Consider the following 18,411-nt stretch of genomic DNA (forward strand, 5'->3'; position numbering starts at 1 on the left):
CCCTAACAAAGTGTTTGTTTGCTTCTCAGCCCTTAGTAATTACTAAGACAAAAAAAAATACTAATTTTTCACTTAATTTGACTAGTTTTAGCATATATGCATCCGTGTGGTATCAGACCCATCATTTTATCTTTGCTATACTTGAATTTTTCTTTGTAATGTTGTTGAAGACTACATTTCCAGTTTAATCAGTTGTCTCAAAATAATTTGTCACAAAAAATGAGTACCAGTCCATTACCATTACTGATGAAAAAAGCCAATATCTTACCAATAAAAAGTCAGAAATCTGTTTTGTATTCAAAAGATTAAATTAAGTCCCATATCTGTTGTTTTTTTCCTGAAACATTACTCTTTTATAGATTGTCTTATTTTATACTTTAATTATTGAGTGACAATAACAGATTTTCATATGGCAAGAAAGTTACAGTAGAGAAATATGGTATGACAAAAGGCTTAGTTTAGAACTTGTTTTAAAGAAAGACGTGTGTAGGAAAAATATTTCTAAATTGCCATTTGAATTCTGCATTGAAATTCACCTCTAAGATTAAAAATTGTATAAAAGTTATGTATCATGTTTTATTATTTGAAATATTTAATAATTTAGACATATTTAAAAGTTCTTTAAAAATGCAGTAGTTTGAGTCAGTCTAAATAGTAGTGATTCAAATATTCTTTTTTCCCCTCTGTGAAGTACTTCAGATGATACAGTCATTTAAATAATAATTTGGGCTGATTATAGGTTGAAGATTAAACAATATCTGGTTAGGGATGAAAAAGTGAATATGAATGTGTCACATATGTTTCTGTGATCCAGTTTAGAAATTCAGGGTTGAGTTTAATAGAAATAAGGAGAGTCCTTTGATTTAAGGAAGTAAAAGTTTTAGTTTAACAGCAAGATGCAGTATTTCAATATTTTAAACTTGTCTGAGAGGAAAAAATCAGTCCACCTCTTTTTTTTTTTAACATAATGTTTCCGATATTAATTCTACTGCAGATTCACCTGTCCTTTAAGTTGACATTTGAAACAAGGAGTCTCAGGAAAAAGTTCATTTTTAGTAGTGAAAGTTGTCTTACATGGTATAAAGTGAAGTAGCACAAAGTGTAATTCTGCTGTAGTCTTGTTTGGTTTGGCGATGTGGTTACAGAACTCTCCCCTTTACGGTGTTATCTTTAAGAAGATGTTGGAAACACACTTGGACCAGTAGAGCAGTACTTCTTTTCTGTTTGAAGTCCATACTAATGGAGCTGCTGTACGTTTAAGGACCTAAAACATCTTACTGTAACCAATACTAAGTATTTCTTTTTGACAGCCCACTTACTTTTAAAAAGCATAAATTCTGACATATATTTTTAAAGAACTTAAAACTGTCTTTACAAGCTATTCCTAAACTATACTCTTAATAAGAAAAAATAGTCATACTTTGAGGATCATTTTCAATTACGAAACTTCACAAGGTGCAGTGTTTTCTTGCATATTTAGCATAGAAATTGGTCAGTTTTCCAGAAACAAATGCCATGTTGGCTCCACGGTTGTATCCTTATGGATTCTCTAATAAATAGAGGAAGAGTAGGATGAGTGTTGCATTTGGAGCGTCCCAAACTATCGTCTTCCTCCTACTGGGATGATGGAAAAAGCTGAACACAACTGAAAAAAAAAGATACCAGCTTCCCCCAGACTCATTTTTCTCTTGAATACAAGCTGAGTAGTTATATGTTTTTAAAATGTTTTTTGAAAAAAGGATAGTTATACGAAATTATTATAAATTAAAAAAACAACAACAGTGTAAGGTTAGGCCTTACTAAAGACTGGACAGCCGACCTTCAAGCATGCTGATAAAATTGTTTTGCTTGACTAAAACTTCACTATAAACAACTACATCTGACACACAGCAATAACAGTATGTTTTCATAGAAAATTCTTTTTTCTAAAATTTCTACCATAAATCGTATCAGTAGAGGTACACCTGAACAAAAATTACTTAATGATACCAAAAAACAACACAAGAAGATTACCTCTCTTAAAAAACAAAGAATTCTTACTGGGGTTTAATAAGAAACAGTTTTTTGCTTACTTACAGATTATTTTTTATATTACTTCATTTATTCAAAAAATATTTATTGAATACCTAGTTGATATTAAGCAAGTAAGTGAACAGTTAAAAAAAAATAGCTCAGCATCTTGGAGCTTTCATCTAGTTAGAGGAGACAAAATAACATAAGCAAATGATTAGAAATCTAAGTGTTATGGAAACAAAAGTAGAGAAGGGGAAATGAGACTTGAGTTGCAGAGAGCTGAAGCAACTTTCAGCTCTATGAGAAAATCAGAGTATGCCTAACTATTGATATAATAAAAATAGTAAAAGGGAGGTTAAGAAAATAGTTAATATGATTAATGTTTTTCTTTTCTTTAAAGTTGGAGTAATTGCTTTACGATGTTATGTTAGTTTCTGCTGTACAACATGAATGTTTTTCTTTTTACAGCTGGAATAGTCAGATGATTTCAGTTCGTGAAGCCAAAGCCATTCCCAGGCCTGATGGTATTGAATGGAGAAATAAATATATCTGTGTAGAAGGTAGTTTTCCCACAACTACTTTCTGTTTACCACCCAACTCATCTAGGACTGACAGAAGCACTTGAATAATTTCAGCTTATATTTCATGTAAAAGTAATACATTTATGTCCTAAAGTGGTTTATACGTTTTTTAATCATAAGATTTTAATTTTTAAAACATGATTTAAACTTCTTTCATTGTAAGAAATAAGAAACAAATTTAGGTGTTAAATGTTTCTAGTCGGTAAGATTTGAGCATCCCTCATGCTTATAGTTGGCTGAAATTTAGTTTCATGAGTTACAGGTGGAAGAAAATACTTTCTTCATGTGATGATTCTTTGAAATGAAATTGGTTGTTTTATGCTTAAATATTGATAATTGATACAATTTTGAGCTTGATTTTATGACTATAAATTGATTTTGCTTTTAAAATGAAATGCTGTGAGATAGTCTGTTCTCTAAAATTAATTTACATGTAGTTGAATACTTCTTTAAGTTGGTGGAAACTGACTTCAAGGGGCAGTATTGTTCTCATAGATGCCAAGTTGATGACATTTGTAAATCTTGAGATAAAAAGGAATTAAAGGGTTGAAATTTGGCATTTGTAGGAAAACATCAAATTTAAAATATGTTAATCTTGAATTATAGTGCAACATTTTAAGAGTTTATAAATGTGAAATTGAATCTCCTGCTTTGGTGTTTGGTTTGCTAAATTGTACAGTGTGTTTATATTATTTTAGTTACTTGGTTCTTGTGAATGTTAAATACAGTTTTAAAGTGCTATACACTATGTGATTTGATGGTTTGGCATACGGCATTATCTGTTCTGAGAAGTATAGTGATAATAAACTTTTTTTTTTGAAATAACCTTTCCGAGCAATTAAAAAAAGGAATTTTAAAAATTATGGACCTGATTAGATTATATGACATACCTAAAGTTAACCTCTCCATTAGATTCACACTATTTTGAGATCTTCCCCTTCATTCTAACAACTTTATTCTCTTTCTGTTTAGTCTCTCCTTTCAACTTTATAGCATACATAGATCTTCTTATCTTTGAAAAATACTCTTGACTTGATCCTACTGATACTACTGATTCAAAGTAGATCCTGCTGGATCTTTCTGTACTTTTTCCCCTCTTTTTTAGTGATAAAATTCTTAAACTCTAGTTTTAACCTGCTCCTGGCATTATTTCAGCCCCCTTTTCATTCCTAATGCCTTAGTTATCCTCCCTTTCTCACTTTTATCTTCAGTTTCCTTGTTCTCTTAAATAGAATCTGTTTATAGACGAACTACTCTCTTATTTTGTGAGTGAGGGGTGAGTGGAGTAAGGATGAAGACATGGAAGGTAACGTTGGAAACACACACAAAATTTCTTCTGTTCTCTTGTCTTGACCACTTGCTGCTGTCCTGTTTTTCTCTTTCACCAACAAGTCACCATTCTCACTGCATCTTTTTAAAGCCATTTAGTCACACCATAATTCTTTGTACTGTCTGCTGTCTTCCCTGGTATTAAACCTCTACTTTCAAAGGCATTGACCTTTTTCCTACTAGACAAATCAGTGATCTTTTACGTTAAATTTAAAATTACCTCTCTGTGATATTTGACACTGACTGCATCTCTTGGTATAGTGCTTTTATTCTTTTTGATAACTCTTCTATTTAACTTATATTTATTCTTTTCACAGTGGGTTCCTGCCTCACTAATTCTTCAGAAATCTTACCTACTTTTGTGATTTAGACTTAATATTTTTGTGGTTTAGACTTAATACCTGTGCTGGTTACTTCATTTTAGGTATCTCACTTTAATTGTATTTACTTTGATAATTCATAGCTATTATAAAACTGTTTTCTGTAAACATAAATCTAAGAAGATGCAGTTGCTATTATGTAGGTTAGGTCAGAAACTGTCAAAATATTGGCAGTTGCATGTAATTCAATCAAATAAAAAACTGAAGTTCTCATTTTAATAATACCTTGTTTATTTAACATTGTAGAACCTTTTGATGGAACAAATACAGCAAGAGCTGTGCATGAAAAACAGAAGTTTGATATGATCAAGGATCAGTTTTTAAAGGTAAATAATGCATCAGATTAACTCTGGAAACATGAGTGCACTAGTGTGCTTTGAAAATTGAAAAAAAAAACAAGTATGTAATAGGAAAGAATAGCTCTGGTTCCTGTGATATGGGGCAATCAGTGGGGCACAGTGGGGACTTTAGTACTTGAATTTAGAAATACTTTGCCTCCACAGAGATCTGACTCTGCTTTTACTCACATGGCTTTCACTTTGTGGATATAAGCATTTTCACAGTGAGCTTATTAAGCTCTCAAAATGAATGAATAAAATTTAAAGGACTCCTTTCTCTCCTTAAAATGTCAGAGAACCTGTAGCTTTAGAAGACAGCCATGTCTGTTCCATGTTTTTCTTCTGTATACCCAGTTGTAACAAGGAACTAGAGCTCCATTTTTTCTTTATTTGTATTCTAAGAAGTAAAACAAAATGTGTGTGTGTTTGTGTGCACACACATTTTATATATATAAACTTTAGTCATATATATGTAGACTGTAGTTTATTCCTTAGCTCCTTAGTCTGCAGTATGAATTTATTAATCAGTGATTTTGCTAAGATTGACTCCTAGCTTCAGGTAATTCAGCAGTACAGAGTAGAAACACATTGATAGAAATATGTACTTTGAGACATATCAGAGAGAGTGCTTCACAGAAGAAAGAGATCAAGGAATTTTAGAGGTTTAGTTTTTTGTTATCAAGACATCCAAGTAGATTTTATTTTGATGATAATTAAAAATGCAAGTGTATCATATTACAAGCTGTCCTTCAAATTAGACCCTCTCAGTTTGTCAACCAGAATAGAAAATTTTAAATGAAATGGAATTCTTCAGGGCAAACCAAGTATCGAAGAGGGAATATTTTGTCTATCGGATTAAATTGAGAACTCAAAAATAGCATTTCTACACTGTCATTCTTATTAATGAGTGTGCCTGCATGCATGCTAAGTTGCTTCAGTTGTGTCTGACTCTGCAACCCTGTATACCATAGTTTGCCAGGCTGCTCTGTCCATGGGATTCTCCGGGCAAAAATACTATAGTAGATTGCCATGCCCTCCTCCAGGGGATCTTCCTGACCCTGGGTTGAGCCCGCCTCTCTTAAGTCTCTTGTTTTGGCAGGTGGGTTCTTTACCACTAGCACCACATATCTTTACTTGTGATTGTTTAGATATAAAACCAATATTTTTAGTTGGTTAAACAACTGAAGTGAGAACAGATTGAAAGATTGCAGCCACATTTTTTAGTAGTGGGCCTGATTTTTAGCTTATAAACAAGAATTTCACTTTCCTTCTTTTTTTTTCTTCTTAAAAATTCTATTCAGTCTCCTAGATTCATTGTATAAAACACTTTATTTACTCTCTCCTTTATAAATATAATTTTTAATTGACAGACCTTTCTAGATACAAAATAAGTCAAATAATTGAAGTAGTCTTTCCCTACTCTATCAAACCCAAAGGTTTTGTATTAATTACTTTCATATTTTAAATGACATCTAAATCTGTAAATAAATGTTAATATTGTCAGTTGCTTGTTTTTTGTCCCACCTGTGTGTCCATTTCTTTATAAATGAATTTGAACTATTCAGATGTAAAGTTTTTAAATAACATTTTGTTTCAGATGACAGAAGCAATACTTTTGTTAGAAACTTGGGAGAGTAAAAGCATACACAAAAAAAGTCACCCCAAATTTTACTGCCTAGGGAAATCACTGTTAACATTCTAATAACTCCCCTTTCAGTCCTTTGTTTCACATATATTTTAGGTTTTAAGAATGATTTTTTCTTTCTCTTCCAGTCATGGCACAGATTGAAAAACAGAAAAGATTTGAACAGTATACTACCTTTAAGAGCTGCTATCCTGAAAAGATAACTGGCCTCTATTTCTTAATAAAGAATAGTAGTAACATCATAATACGTTTTGTCTACCTTCATCGTGGTTTCTTTTTAATTGTTCTTGTTTTCATGTTTTATTCTTAAGAAGACATACTTATATAAAGAGTGCGTATTTTATTATGACGTTTCCTAATAAAACCCTTTGATTTAAAGATGTATTTTTGAAAATGTTTACATTGATGATTAGTAATACTATGGCATGAATTTTCAGGAGATCAGATAAAATATTTTTGGGGGAATTATCTGAACAAATAAAAGGTTTTTGCTATAACTTTAATTAATTGTACCACATGCTAACACTGAAGAGACATGTGGACTTTTTTGGAAAGGGTCTGATTCCTACATCCTTAAAGTAGGACCTTCAATAGATGGTTTGTTGCCTAAGTCTGTTCTAGTGAAGTGAAGGTTTGAGTCAATTATTCAGTTACTTGAAGCAAAATGACATGTTTGATTTTATTGAAAGAACTACAGAGGCAGGAAATACTGGACAGTTGCCCTAAGCCCTCACTTGATGGATCAGGAAAGACTGAGGCTCTGGTTGTGTACATAATAGCATTTCATTAGTACCTCACATGCCTTTGGTGGACTCAAGATTGCTTTAAATTTTGTGTTGAGCAACAGTACATTTTGCACTAGTAATATGAGCACTAACTCTGTATTATACAGCAGTTAGGGAATTGTTTTAAAGAATTGGTTCAGTGTAGACAGTTCGAAAAGATTAAGTTCTCTGTGCTTTATGATAGCTTAGTGCAATATGCCCTTTTGCTTTACTTCCCGTTTTCCTGCTTTTATTTTTCCTGTGATATGAAGCAACAGAAACTGAAAGATCAAAATTGAGATTATATCCTATTGATAGATTCAGAGTTTTATCTGTGTATAATTATAGGATTGTAATCTAAACTGGAAGTTGTCAGTAGTAAGCCACTATAAAATGTTCTAGATAAGACATAAAATTATTATAAATAAAAGCATAGCATTTGTAAAGGTTTCTTTTCTAGTATTTCTTTTTCACAAGAAGAAATAGTGGTGGCTGCTAAAAAAGCTACAGTGTTTATTAAGGTTGTTTTTGGTGTAAATATTTGTAAATTGGTCAGTGCCTGTAAATTTAAATATAAATAATCTTAAAAACCAGTTCTAACTTTTTCAAAAGGACTGTGTACAACTTTTTTTAGACCTGCTGTGGCACAGTTTGTTACCTCTAATGTATTTGGATTTTTTGCATACCAATTCAAATGCTAAGACTTGTTTTTTGACTTGTAAAAGGTGCATATTTTCATTTTTTCTTTAAGTTTAAAATTTTGTATGATCAAATGGAATAAAGTTTATATATGAAAATTGTTGATATGTTTTTTTTTGGGGTGGTGGTTTGGTGTTTTCCGTGGAATCTGAAATGAGATTGAGGGTGTAGTTCTCATCTGGAACTGAACTGAATCCGGTTATTGTGTGTAATTATTTAGATTATGCAGAGAATCTTGGAATCAAGTTCATTCTTGTTAAGCCAGCTAGCCACATCAGCACCTATTTCTCTGGCATTATTAGGAATGAAGCTTTCCACACAGATGAATTTTTTAGTTTACTAGTGATTAATGCTTTTGAAGTAATTAAGCTTTATATACTAATTTTTTTTTTCTGGAAATTTCTCTTAAATGTATCTTATTCTGTGCAACTATTCTGTATCAGAATGTGTTGGGTTTAATTAATATTATAGTAATGACTCCAGGTAATAATTATAAACAATAAATAATAACCATAGTACTCCATAACCGTGTGTAGCTCTCAGGTGTCTAGGGCGTTCTCCCTCTACAGGATTACATTTCCTAGTAAAACCCCGGAACTTGTCATGGACATCTTCACTGCCACTGTTTTCTCAGCTTTCAGTGACCCTCTGGTGGCCCCTTGTTAGTGCTCCTGCTTTTCAGCTGTATTGCTATAACAAATAGATCAAAATGTTAATACATTTATACCCAATTGTAAATCAGTACAAACTGGGTATTGTAAGTCAATACCCAGTTGTAAATCAAAGCTAAGATTATGCACTTGTGACTGCTAAATACGTCAGATAAGTGGTATGTCAATATATAAGAGAAGATTTTAGGCTTTTAAATTGTTTTCAATATTAATTACTTATTTGTGTTGTGAATAATACATTCTTTTATTTTCTGTTTATATTGATCTAGTCACTTCTGTTTATTTGCATTGTTAAGAAATTAGTGCTAGAAAGTTTAAAACATGCAGTTTGTACTGCAGTTCTAAATTTTGGATTGGTTTGAGCTAGGATCTTCACAAATCTTACTGACTGTAGTCAGTGTTCCTAACAAATTTTGAGTTAAATAGAGGGGATACACAATGACTGCCTGTGGTTTTGATTAGTATTTAACAGATTCCCATAGCTGTATTTGGTTCAATTTTGTCCTAGTGAGCAGACATTTGGGATTACTAATGCAAAAGCCTAGCTCCTATAAGAGAAGGCGTATTTCTGATGTTAAGCCTGATTTAGTGAACCCTGGAAGACTGGACTCTGCTGTCTTCCCTCACATGCCCCCTAGCTGATGCTTCTGAACTTCGTCTCGACTAGCTGCAGGTCTTTGCTCACAGACCTAATGCACACACACAAGGTCATGTTACTGGAGAATACTGCCTAATTTACATTTATCATATTTAACAACTCTATGAATAGAATTTTCTGTAATTAAAAATCAATGTTAGCTCTTCTAGCCATAAAATCATCCTTATGAAAAAATATGTATTGTAAAGATACCTCTACTTGTACATAGCTGGTCTTGGTCTCCAGTGCAGGGGCCATTGATTAAGCACCTAGTATGTGCTAAAATAAGTACTTTGCTAAGCTTCCATGCTTGTAGGAAATGGGGATAGTGGGGCAAAGATGAGGAACAAACTTACGGTCTAGTGGGGGAAAGAGACACAAACAATGTGAATATAGGATAATGTGGGAACTTGAAGCAGGAGTACTGAACTTAAGCTGGGGATTCCAGAGAAGGGTACAGTCTGGAATGATGAGTGTACAGGTAAATAAAGGCGGGAAGAAAGTTTCAGGGGAGAGGAATTTGTAAATAAAGACAGGTTGGTGTGACTTATATGTTAGAACTCCTGACTTCTAAAAATGAGAGGAGGCAGCTATGATGTGAGTTGTTAGCGTTTATCTTCCCAAGGAGCTTGGGCTTTAGTCCTAGAGCAGTGGAAAGCCATTGAAGTCTCTTAAGCATGGGCAACATGATCTGGGCCTTTGGGTTGAATTTCAGACAAAACAGACTTTGGCCAATGTAGGAGAAATTATTCCTCTTCAAAGTTTAAGATTTGTGGAGATAAAAGTTTCCTAGCTGAATAATCCAGGGGTCACTGAGAAAGAGAACACAGTTTATTGATTTGCAAATATAAAAGGAGAAGGGTTCAACTCGGCTTTTGAAATGGGCAGACTTTGTCTCCCATTCGGTCGCTTTGCTAGCAAGGAGACCTTGAGCAAGCTAAGTAGGCATCCGAGCTCTTCGGAGCCAAACCAGCATCGCAGTTAAGCCTACCACAGCAGAGCTGGCAGGGGATAATTACGAGTGCCTGAACTACTAGGAAGTGCTCCGCTCTGTAAGGGAATAGTTGTTAGGTTGGGATAAGGGTCCATTGAGTAGCTCAGTTCGGCCCCAAACCTAAGCCTACCGAACCCACTCTAGAGCAGAGGCAGGAGCCGGGTGCCGCGAGAGCCTGCGCCCCTCGGAGCGGCGCCCGCCGGGTGCCCAAAGGCTCGCCAGGAAGCTGCCTGGACTGGGGCGGGGAGGGCCGGGGAAACTGGCAGACGCCGGGGAAGAGAGAAGCCGAGCGCGGGCCCAGAAGAGGTGGCGAAACCTCTTGACGCCTTCTATTTAAAGTCGCGGGGCCCACCCGCCCCCGGGAGGGAACCCGAGCCGCCGCGCCGGGCCGGAGGCGCCGTCAGAGGGAGAACAGCAGGCGCGGCGCGGGCGGCTCCGGCTCCAGCTCCGGCCCGGCAGGCGCGATGGCGAGCAGCGACGGCAGCCACGCCGCCGAGAGAGCCCTCGGCTCCGACGAGGAGGAGAGCCGGGCGCCGGACGCCGAGGAGCAGTCGGGGGGCGAGGAGGACGAGACGGCCGTGGAGTCGGAGTCGGAGTCGGAGTCGGAGCCGGACGCCAGGTACGCGGGCCCTCGCTGGCGCCCGGGGGCGGGCAGGCGCTGCGGGCCGGCGCCGCCCGCGATCGATTCCCGGGAGCTAAGCGCGGCTTCTCTGCGCTGCCTCGGGAAGAGCTTGAAGGTGCTCGCTGTCAGCTGGAGTGACAGGCTCGCCTGCAGCGCCGAGTTCATCCCTCCCCACCCCCTCCTCCTTCATCACCAAACCCTCACCCCCGCCAGCTCCTTGCGGCGCGCCGCTCTGTTTATTCCCGGGGATTTACTTGGGTCCTGCCTCACCGCACGATTGTGCAGAAACGTTAGTATTTGTCCCAAAGCCTCGCAACAATCTTTAAAGCCTGGGCTAGAGGAGAAGGTGGGGGGGGGGGCGGGGAGGCGGAGAAAGCTTTTCTGGAAACTTCGAATGACTGGAGCTCTCCTGAATGTCTAGTGCTGGCCTAAATTGCTAGAAGACGACTTCGTTTTGGTACAAAGGCCTATATATTCTCTGGAGAAGAGAAGTTTGAATGTTTGTCACCCCTGCTATTAAAATACTGTTTTTTTGTTGTTGTTGTTTGATTTTTTGGTCTCACATTTCAACACACGTGAATACAATTAGGAAATACTATGTACAGATATAAGTCTCCCTCTATTTCCATCTCCCTGCCTTCTTTCTTGTAGCCTCTAAAATGAGAATAGCAGGAATCATCTCTTCTTGATTTGAATTTGGGTTTATTCTTCCTTGTTCTCTTTGAGTATGGGGTTTTATTGTTTTTGGTTTTAGGGTTTTCATTTGTTTGATTTTTGGTTTATCGGTCAGTCGTGTCCCTTCCTAAATCTGTTATTTCAGTAAATGGTTTGGAAGGTGACAGATGGATGTGCATCCCTGCAGAAAGCCCATGTACCCCAAAGGTAAAAGTGCTCCCAACGGAGACCAGCAGCGCTGGAGCTGAAATCGCCCACAGAATGGCGCTGCGGAGGGTGAACTGTCCCTCAGATAAGTCTGGAATGTCGGTCGCATGTTTACCAAGTGGGGAGCAGGCCCAGTCCCTCCCTGCCCTCAAAGACTTTCTGGAAGAAGTTAGGAAACAACATGGGGACCGACCGTGAGAAGATGTGCTAGATACATGAGTGCGGTGGGAAGGACAGCCCAGGGTGCTGTGGAAGGTCAGAAGAGTCTGTAGGTCTGTGACTGCCTTCCAAAGTGGGAGGCATGACGTGGGCCCTGGAGGATGGGCAAGAGGTGCAGGAAGGAGCAGCAGAAGAGAAGGCATCTGTGGGAGATGGAGCCGGAGGAGGGACATGTGGTTCCGGGGCTGTACTGGGAAGGAACGTTGGTCAATCCTAGCCTTGATAGCCCTTTTCCCTTACTGGTGTCCAGGCTCCCCCTATCTTTGCCCAACCAAAATTTGACCGCAGAGAATCTGAAAACTTGTTTAAGCTAAAAAGTGAGCAGCTGGGACTTCCCTGGTGGTCCAGTGGTTAATACTGCACTACTGGGGGTGCAGGTTTAATCCCTGGTGAGGGAACAAGATCGCACATGGCATGGGATGCATGCCTCTCCAACCCCCAAAAAGTAATTAAAATGTGAGCAGCTGACAGCAGTTCAGAGTACCACTTTGGGGTTGCGTTGCCTTTTGACAGAGGTCAGGCTCTTCAGGTGAAGAGTTGATGTATCTGCAGCAAGCTTCAGCCTGCTGTGACTACACGTGGTAAGGTGGACACCAAGCCAAATGAATGAGGAGAGTGGAGAGAAGTGTGAGGGAAGAGGTAAGTGATGGTGGAGGTCTTGAAAACCATCCCATTAAAATGTTTTTGGATTTGATGATGTAAATAACAAGAAATCAGTAAACTTCTGAACAGGATTTAGGAGAACAGAGTGGTATTATTGAGCAATGGGACTGACTGGCAGATTGAAAAGTTGGGTTAGGGGAGGGCTCAGATCAGAGAGTGGAGAAGGAAATGGCAACCCACTCCAGTGTTCTTGCCTGGAGAATCCCAGGGACAGGGGAGCCTGGTGGGCTTCCGTCTATGGGGTCACACAGAGTCGGACACGACTGAAGTGACTTAGCAGCAGATCAGAGAGGCAGACGCAGAGAGAAAGGAGACGGTAGGGATTGCTCCATGGTCAGGGCGAGGGGTAAGGAAGTGGCCGCTGTAGCTGCTTTCAGGAGAGAGACTTCGGGCAGGAGCTCCTGGAAATTGGGAGTCCCTAAATTTCTTCTAGTGGAGGTGATGGAATTCCAATTGAGCTATTTCAAATCCTGAAAGATGATGCTGTGAAAGTTCTGCATTCAATATGCCAGCAAATTTGGAAAACTCAGCAATGGCCACAGGACTGGAAAAGGTCAGTCTTCATTCCAATCCCAAAGAAAGGCAATGCCAAAGAATGCTCAAACTACCGCACAATTGCACTCATCTCACACGCTAGTAAAGTCATGCTCAAAATTCTCCAAGCTAGGCTTCAGCAATATGTGAACCGTGAACTTCCAGATGTTCAAGCAGGTTTTAGAAAAGGCAGAGGCACCAGAGATCAAATTGCCAACATCTGCTGGATCATGGAGAAAGCAAGAGAGTTCCAGAAAAACATCTATTTCTGCTTCATTGACTATGCCAAAGCCTTTGACTGTGTGGATCACAATAAACTGTGGAAAATTCTGAAAGAGGTGGGAATACCAGACCACCTGACCTGCCTCTTGAGAAACCTGTATGCAGGTCAGGAAGCAACAGTTAGAACTGGACATGGAACAACAGACTGGTTCCAAATAGGAAAAGGAGTACATCAAGGTTGTATATTGTCACCCTGCTTATTTAACTTCTATGCAGAGTACATCATGAGGAACACTGGGCGGGAAGAAGCACAAGCTGGAATCAAGATTGTCGGGAGAAATATCAATAACCTCAGATATGCAGATGACAGCACCCTTATAGCAGAAAGTGAAGAGGAATTCAAAGGCCTCTTGATGAAAGTGAAAGAGGAGAGTGAAAAGGTTGGCTTGAAGCTCAACATTCAGAAAACTAAGATCATGGCATCTGGTCCCATCACTTCATGGGAAATAGATGGGGAAACAGTGGAAACAGTGTCAGACTTTATTTTTTTGGGCTCCAAAATCACTGCGGATGCTGATTGCAGCCATGAAATTAGAAGACGTTTACTCCTTGGAAGGAAAATTATGACCAACCTAGATAGCATATTAAAAAGCAGAGACATTACTTTGCCAACCAAGGTCCGTCTAGTCAAGGCTGTGGTTTTTTCTGTGGTCATGTATGTATGTGAGAGTTGGACTGTGAAGAAAGCTGATCGCTGAAGAATTGATGCTTTTGAACTGTGGTGTTGGAGAAGACTCTTGACAAGAGTCCCTTGGACTGCAAGGAGATCCAACCAGTCCATTCTAAAGGAGATCAATCCTGGGTGTTCATTGGAAGGACTTGCTAAAGCTGAAACTCCAATACTTTGGCCACCTCATGCGACGAGTTGACTCACTGGAAAAGAGTCTGATATTGGGAGGGATTGGGGGTGGGAGGAGACAGGGACGACAGAGAATGAGATGGCTGGATGGCATCACCGACTCGATGGACATGAGTTTGAGTGAACTCCGGGAGTTGGTGATGGACAGGGAGGCCTGGTGTGCTGTGGTTCCTGGGGTCGCAAAGAGTCGGAGACGACTGAGCGACTGAACTGAACTGAACTGAACTGAAATTTCTTCTGCCTTGAAGTGTGATCAAAACCCAAACCATTTTGGTTGGCATGAGTTTACAAATACGGCCTAAAGTTCCTTCTTCTGAGACTAGAATTGAGAGCTTGGAATATTCTCTAATTTATGGCAAGAATAAGGAGACAGTCTTCCTCTCAGCTCCTCCATTAACGTTTTACAATTAAGAGAGGGCTCCCTCACTCTTTACCAGGCTAGGTGTGAGCTGTTTACATATGTTTTCTCATTTTATCTTACCTATCTTAAAGAATGTCCTATTTGGCTGTGCCAGGTCTTAGTTTTGGCATGTGGGATCTTTTCCTTGTGGCATGTGAACTCTTAGCTGTGGCATGTGAGATCTAGTTCCCTGACCAGGGATTGAAAACCGGCCCCCTCCTCTGGGACCGTAGAGTGCCAGCCCCTGGACCACCAAGGAAGTCCCTGTTTTCTCATTTTAAACCCTCCCAGCCACACTGTGAGGTAACTGCCCTGCTACATGTGAGGAAACTGAGGCTTTACATATTTACTGGGGTATAAGGCAGGAAAATGCTGGGTCTGTTTACTGTCAGCCACTGTTAGACTTACACCACCTTTCTTCTTTTGGAGGAGAGACACTTCCTTGCAATAAGGAAACGTGAATGGATCCAACTAGCTTTTACATGGAAAGATTGGTGATGGACAGGGAGGCCTGGCGTGCTGTGGTTCATGGGGTCGCAAAGAGTCAGACACGACTAAGCGACTGAACTGAACTGAACTGATTATTAGAGGAAAAGGAAAGATCTCTTGTTTGGGAATAACAGTGGAAGTTTTTCTCTTCTTGAATGGAAACATTGTCTGCATTTCTTTAAGCGATCAGAACTATCCGCAGAAGATGAATTACAAATGGATTTATTTAAATTGAGAGTTACATGAAAATAACTGAATGGAAATAGCTTAAATAATAACACAGTGATTGATTATGGCATCTCTTTGATGTGGAATTATTAGGCCATTTAAAAAATGTTACTTAAAGAGTTCTAACATTATGGCAAGTGCGTATATTGAATTTGAAAAAAGTTTTGTATAATGTGGAATCTCACTATAAAGTAAATTATGTGTTGGAAAAAGGCTTAAAGGGTTAGTAAAGGTTAACATATTAAATAGCATAATAAAGGTTATGGTAACTTATTAACCTTAAGGTTAAAAAAAGTTAGTAGTGTTTGTCTCTGAGTAATAAGATAATGTCAACTAAACTTTTGTTTTTACCTGTATCTTTTGTTGTTTCTCTAATGAACAGATAGTGCACTTTATTATCAGAAAAAAAACTTCACTTTTTAAAATTCAAAAGATACAAAACATCATCTGCTTGTGTATCTTTTCTTTGTCCTTCCAGGAATAACATATAGAATTATCTATAGCCACCTTTGAATCCTGGGGGGAAATCACCTTTAATTTTAAAGTAAAAAAAGATAACCATTACATGCACCAGTACTTATACTGGATCAGAGAGTTATCTTTCTGATGTATTATTCAGTGATACAAATATTGTTTGCAGGGAGAAGCCTGAGTGGAAACTCTGTTTGCCATTCCATTATGGGAAAATTCTCTGTCCTCTCTGAGCCCTGTATTTCTCATCTATAAAAGAGGATAATTTTACAGATGTATGCAAAGGGGTAATTAGTGATATTTCCTTATTCATAAAGTTGACACTACCCTTATGGCAGAAAGTGAAGAGGAACTCAAAAGCCTCTTGATGAAAGTGAAAGAGGAGAGTGAAAAGGTTGGCTTGAAGCTCAACATTCAGAAAACAAAGATCATGGCATCTGGTCCCATCACTTCATGGGAAATAGATGGAAAAACAGTGGAAACAGTGTCAGACTTTATTTTTTTGGGGCTCCAAAATCACTGCAGATGGTGATTGCAGCCATGAAATTAAAAGACGCTTATTCCTTGGAAGGAAAGTTATGACCAACCTTGATAGTATAATAAAAAGCAGAGACATTACTTTGGCAACAAAGGTCCATCTAGTCAAGGCTATGGTTTTTTCTGTGGTCATGTATGGATGTGAGAGTTGGACTGTGAAGAAAGCTGATCGCTGAAGAATTGATGCTTTTGAACTGTGGTGCTGGAGAAGACTCTTGAGAGTCCCTTGGACTGCAAGGAGATCCAACTAGTCCATTCTAAAGGAGATCAATCCTGGGTGTTCATTGGAAGGACTGATGCTCAAGCTGAAACTCCAATACTTTGGCCACCTCATGCAACGAGTTGACTCACTGGAAAAGACTCTGATGCTGGGAAAGGTTGGGGGCGGGAGGAGAAGGGGACGACCGAGAATGAGATGGCTGGATGGCATCACCGACTCTGTGGATATGAGTTTGAGTGAACTCCGGGAGTTGGTGATGGACAGGGAGGCCTGGCGTGCTGTGATTCATGGGGTCGCGGAGAGTTGGACACAACTGAGTGACTGAACTGAACTGAACTGAAAGTTGTCATAGAATTAAATAAACTATATGGACATGTGTAAGAGTGCTTTGCCTTTAGTAGTTTCCCAGTATGTTGTAGTTTCTCACATCCCTTCAGATGAATCATTATTGGCAGTAAAGCTACCTTCTCTCCACCAGTCATCAATGAGGGGAGAAAGAAATCTCTATTTTCAGTCTGAGAAATGGTCCTATTCCACTTGGCTTTCCTGTATTCATTCATTTGCTAAGCATTCATGGAATGCCTACTTACAGCGATGGACCATTCTGGGGATACAAACATCACTAAAATTCTGTTACTGACCTCAAGATAGTCACATTCTAGGTGGAGAAACAGATGAACATAATTGTGTCATTAACTGTTAAATGAAATTTAAAGAAGGAAAGGTCTGTATGAAATACGTCAGAGTAGTAGGTGGGAAGTCCTGGGTCTGTCTTGCCTACAGCGATCGGGAAAGGTTTCATCCCGGGCCTTTGGAGCAGCATCTTCAATCATAATGAAGTGCCCAAAGGGCTCATTGATTGTGGGTGTCAGAAGAAGATTTTCATATTGCTAAAACTTCATACAAAATTTGTATGTTAAAACCATCTCTATAAAACCTGCAGGATTTGAGAGCTAGGAGAGGCTGTAGAAACATCTTTTCCCAACCAGCCCTTTTACACTCAGAAACTGAGTGTCAGGGGATATTTGTTTGAAGTCACGTAACTTTGTAGGCACAGAATTAGGACTAGATCCAGGTGTCTGGACTTCAATGTTCATTTGTTTATTCATTCAATGACTATGTATTGAACTCCTACTATGTGCCAGGCACTTACCAGGCACAGTAGTGAGCAAAATGAACCACGTAAGTCCCTGCCCTCCTGGGAGTGGCTTTCCAGGTTGGGGAGACAAATAAACAAATATGTGGTATGTCAGGTGGCAATAAGCGATAGGAGGACAAATCCAGCAGAGAAGGGTTGTGCTATTGTGGATCAGGTGGTGAAGAAAGCCTCTGTGAGGGGGTGATGTTTGAGTAGAGACTGAGGGGTATTCTAGTCAAAGAGGAGAGCTGGTGCAAGGGCACTGGGGCAGGAATGTTTGTGGCTTGTTGGAGAACACAGGGAGGCCAGGTTGCTGGGGCCGATATATATGGGGAGAGGAATGGGAAATGAGTCTGAAAGGTGGTGGGCTGCAAATCATGTAGGACTTTGTAGGCCGTGGTAAGGTCTTCAGATTTTGTTCTGAGTAATATAGGAAGCTGGGTTCTGCCTACCATACCGCTCAGGGTTCAGGAAAGAAGAATGTAGTGAGGGCATTATCCCATTAAACAGTAAGCATCTCTATATATTCATATACTCACTGAACACCTGCTGTGTGCCAAATGCTATACTAAATGTTTGAAGTTTATGGTCTCCAGTGTGGAGGGAGATATGTAAATAGACATTCATGATTTTTGTGTTTTTGTGACTATAGTCTGATGAAGCCTGGCTTTTGGTCTTTCTCACAGATCACTGGGGCTTCCCTTGTGGCTCAGATGGTAAAGAATCTGCCTGCCATGCAGGAGACCCACGTTTGATCCCTGGGTCAGGAAGATCCCCTGGAGAAGGGAATGGCAACATACTCCAGTATTCTATCCT

The 18,411-nt window shown here is 39.1% G+C and overlaps 2 protein-coding genes across 4 annotated transcripts in view; both read left to right on the forward strand.

Annotated features, from left to right (window-relative positions):
* The window catches only part of TENT2 (terminal nucleotidyltransferase 2), a 63,233-nt gene extending 55,391 nt beyond the window's left edge, over positions 1-7,842 (forward strand). For 2 of the 3 annotated variants that reach the window (XM_055436250.2, XM_055436252.2), the window contains exons 13-15: positions 2,482-2,573; positions 4,550-4,629; positions 6,415-7,842. In XM_055436250.2, the coding sequence (XP_055292225.1) occupies positions 2,482-2,573; positions 4,550-4,629; positions 6,415-6,489 (247 nt within the window). In that variant the 3' untranslated portion in view covers positions 6,490-7,842. Of the gene's footprint in view, positions 1-2,481; positions 2,667-4,549; positions 4,630-6,414 lie in introns of those variants that run through there. The other variant, XM_055436253.2, reaches the window with a different exon arrangement.
* Positions 7,843-10,408: 2,566 nt separating this feature from the next.
* CMYA5 (cardiomyopathy associated 5) overlaps positions 10,409-18,411 on the forward strand; it is a 104,902-nt gene continuing 96,899 nt past the window's right edge. The window contains exon 1 of the mRNA XM_055436249.2: positions 10,409-10,670. Within this exon, the coding sequence (XP_055292224.2) occupies positions 10,516-10,670 (155 nt within the window). The 5' untranslated portion in view covers positions 10,409-10,515. The remainder of the gene's footprint in view (positions 10,671-18,411) is intronic.

This window comes from Moschus berezovskii, chromosome 9 (genome assembly GCF_049115385.1).
Source record: "Moschus berezovskii isolate FMDL1 chromosome 9, NW_MosBer_1.0, whole genome shotgun sequence".
Taxonomy (NCBI): domain Eukaryota; kingdom Metazoa; phylum Chordata; class Mammalia; order Artiodactyla; family Moschidae; genus Moschus; species Moschus berezovskii.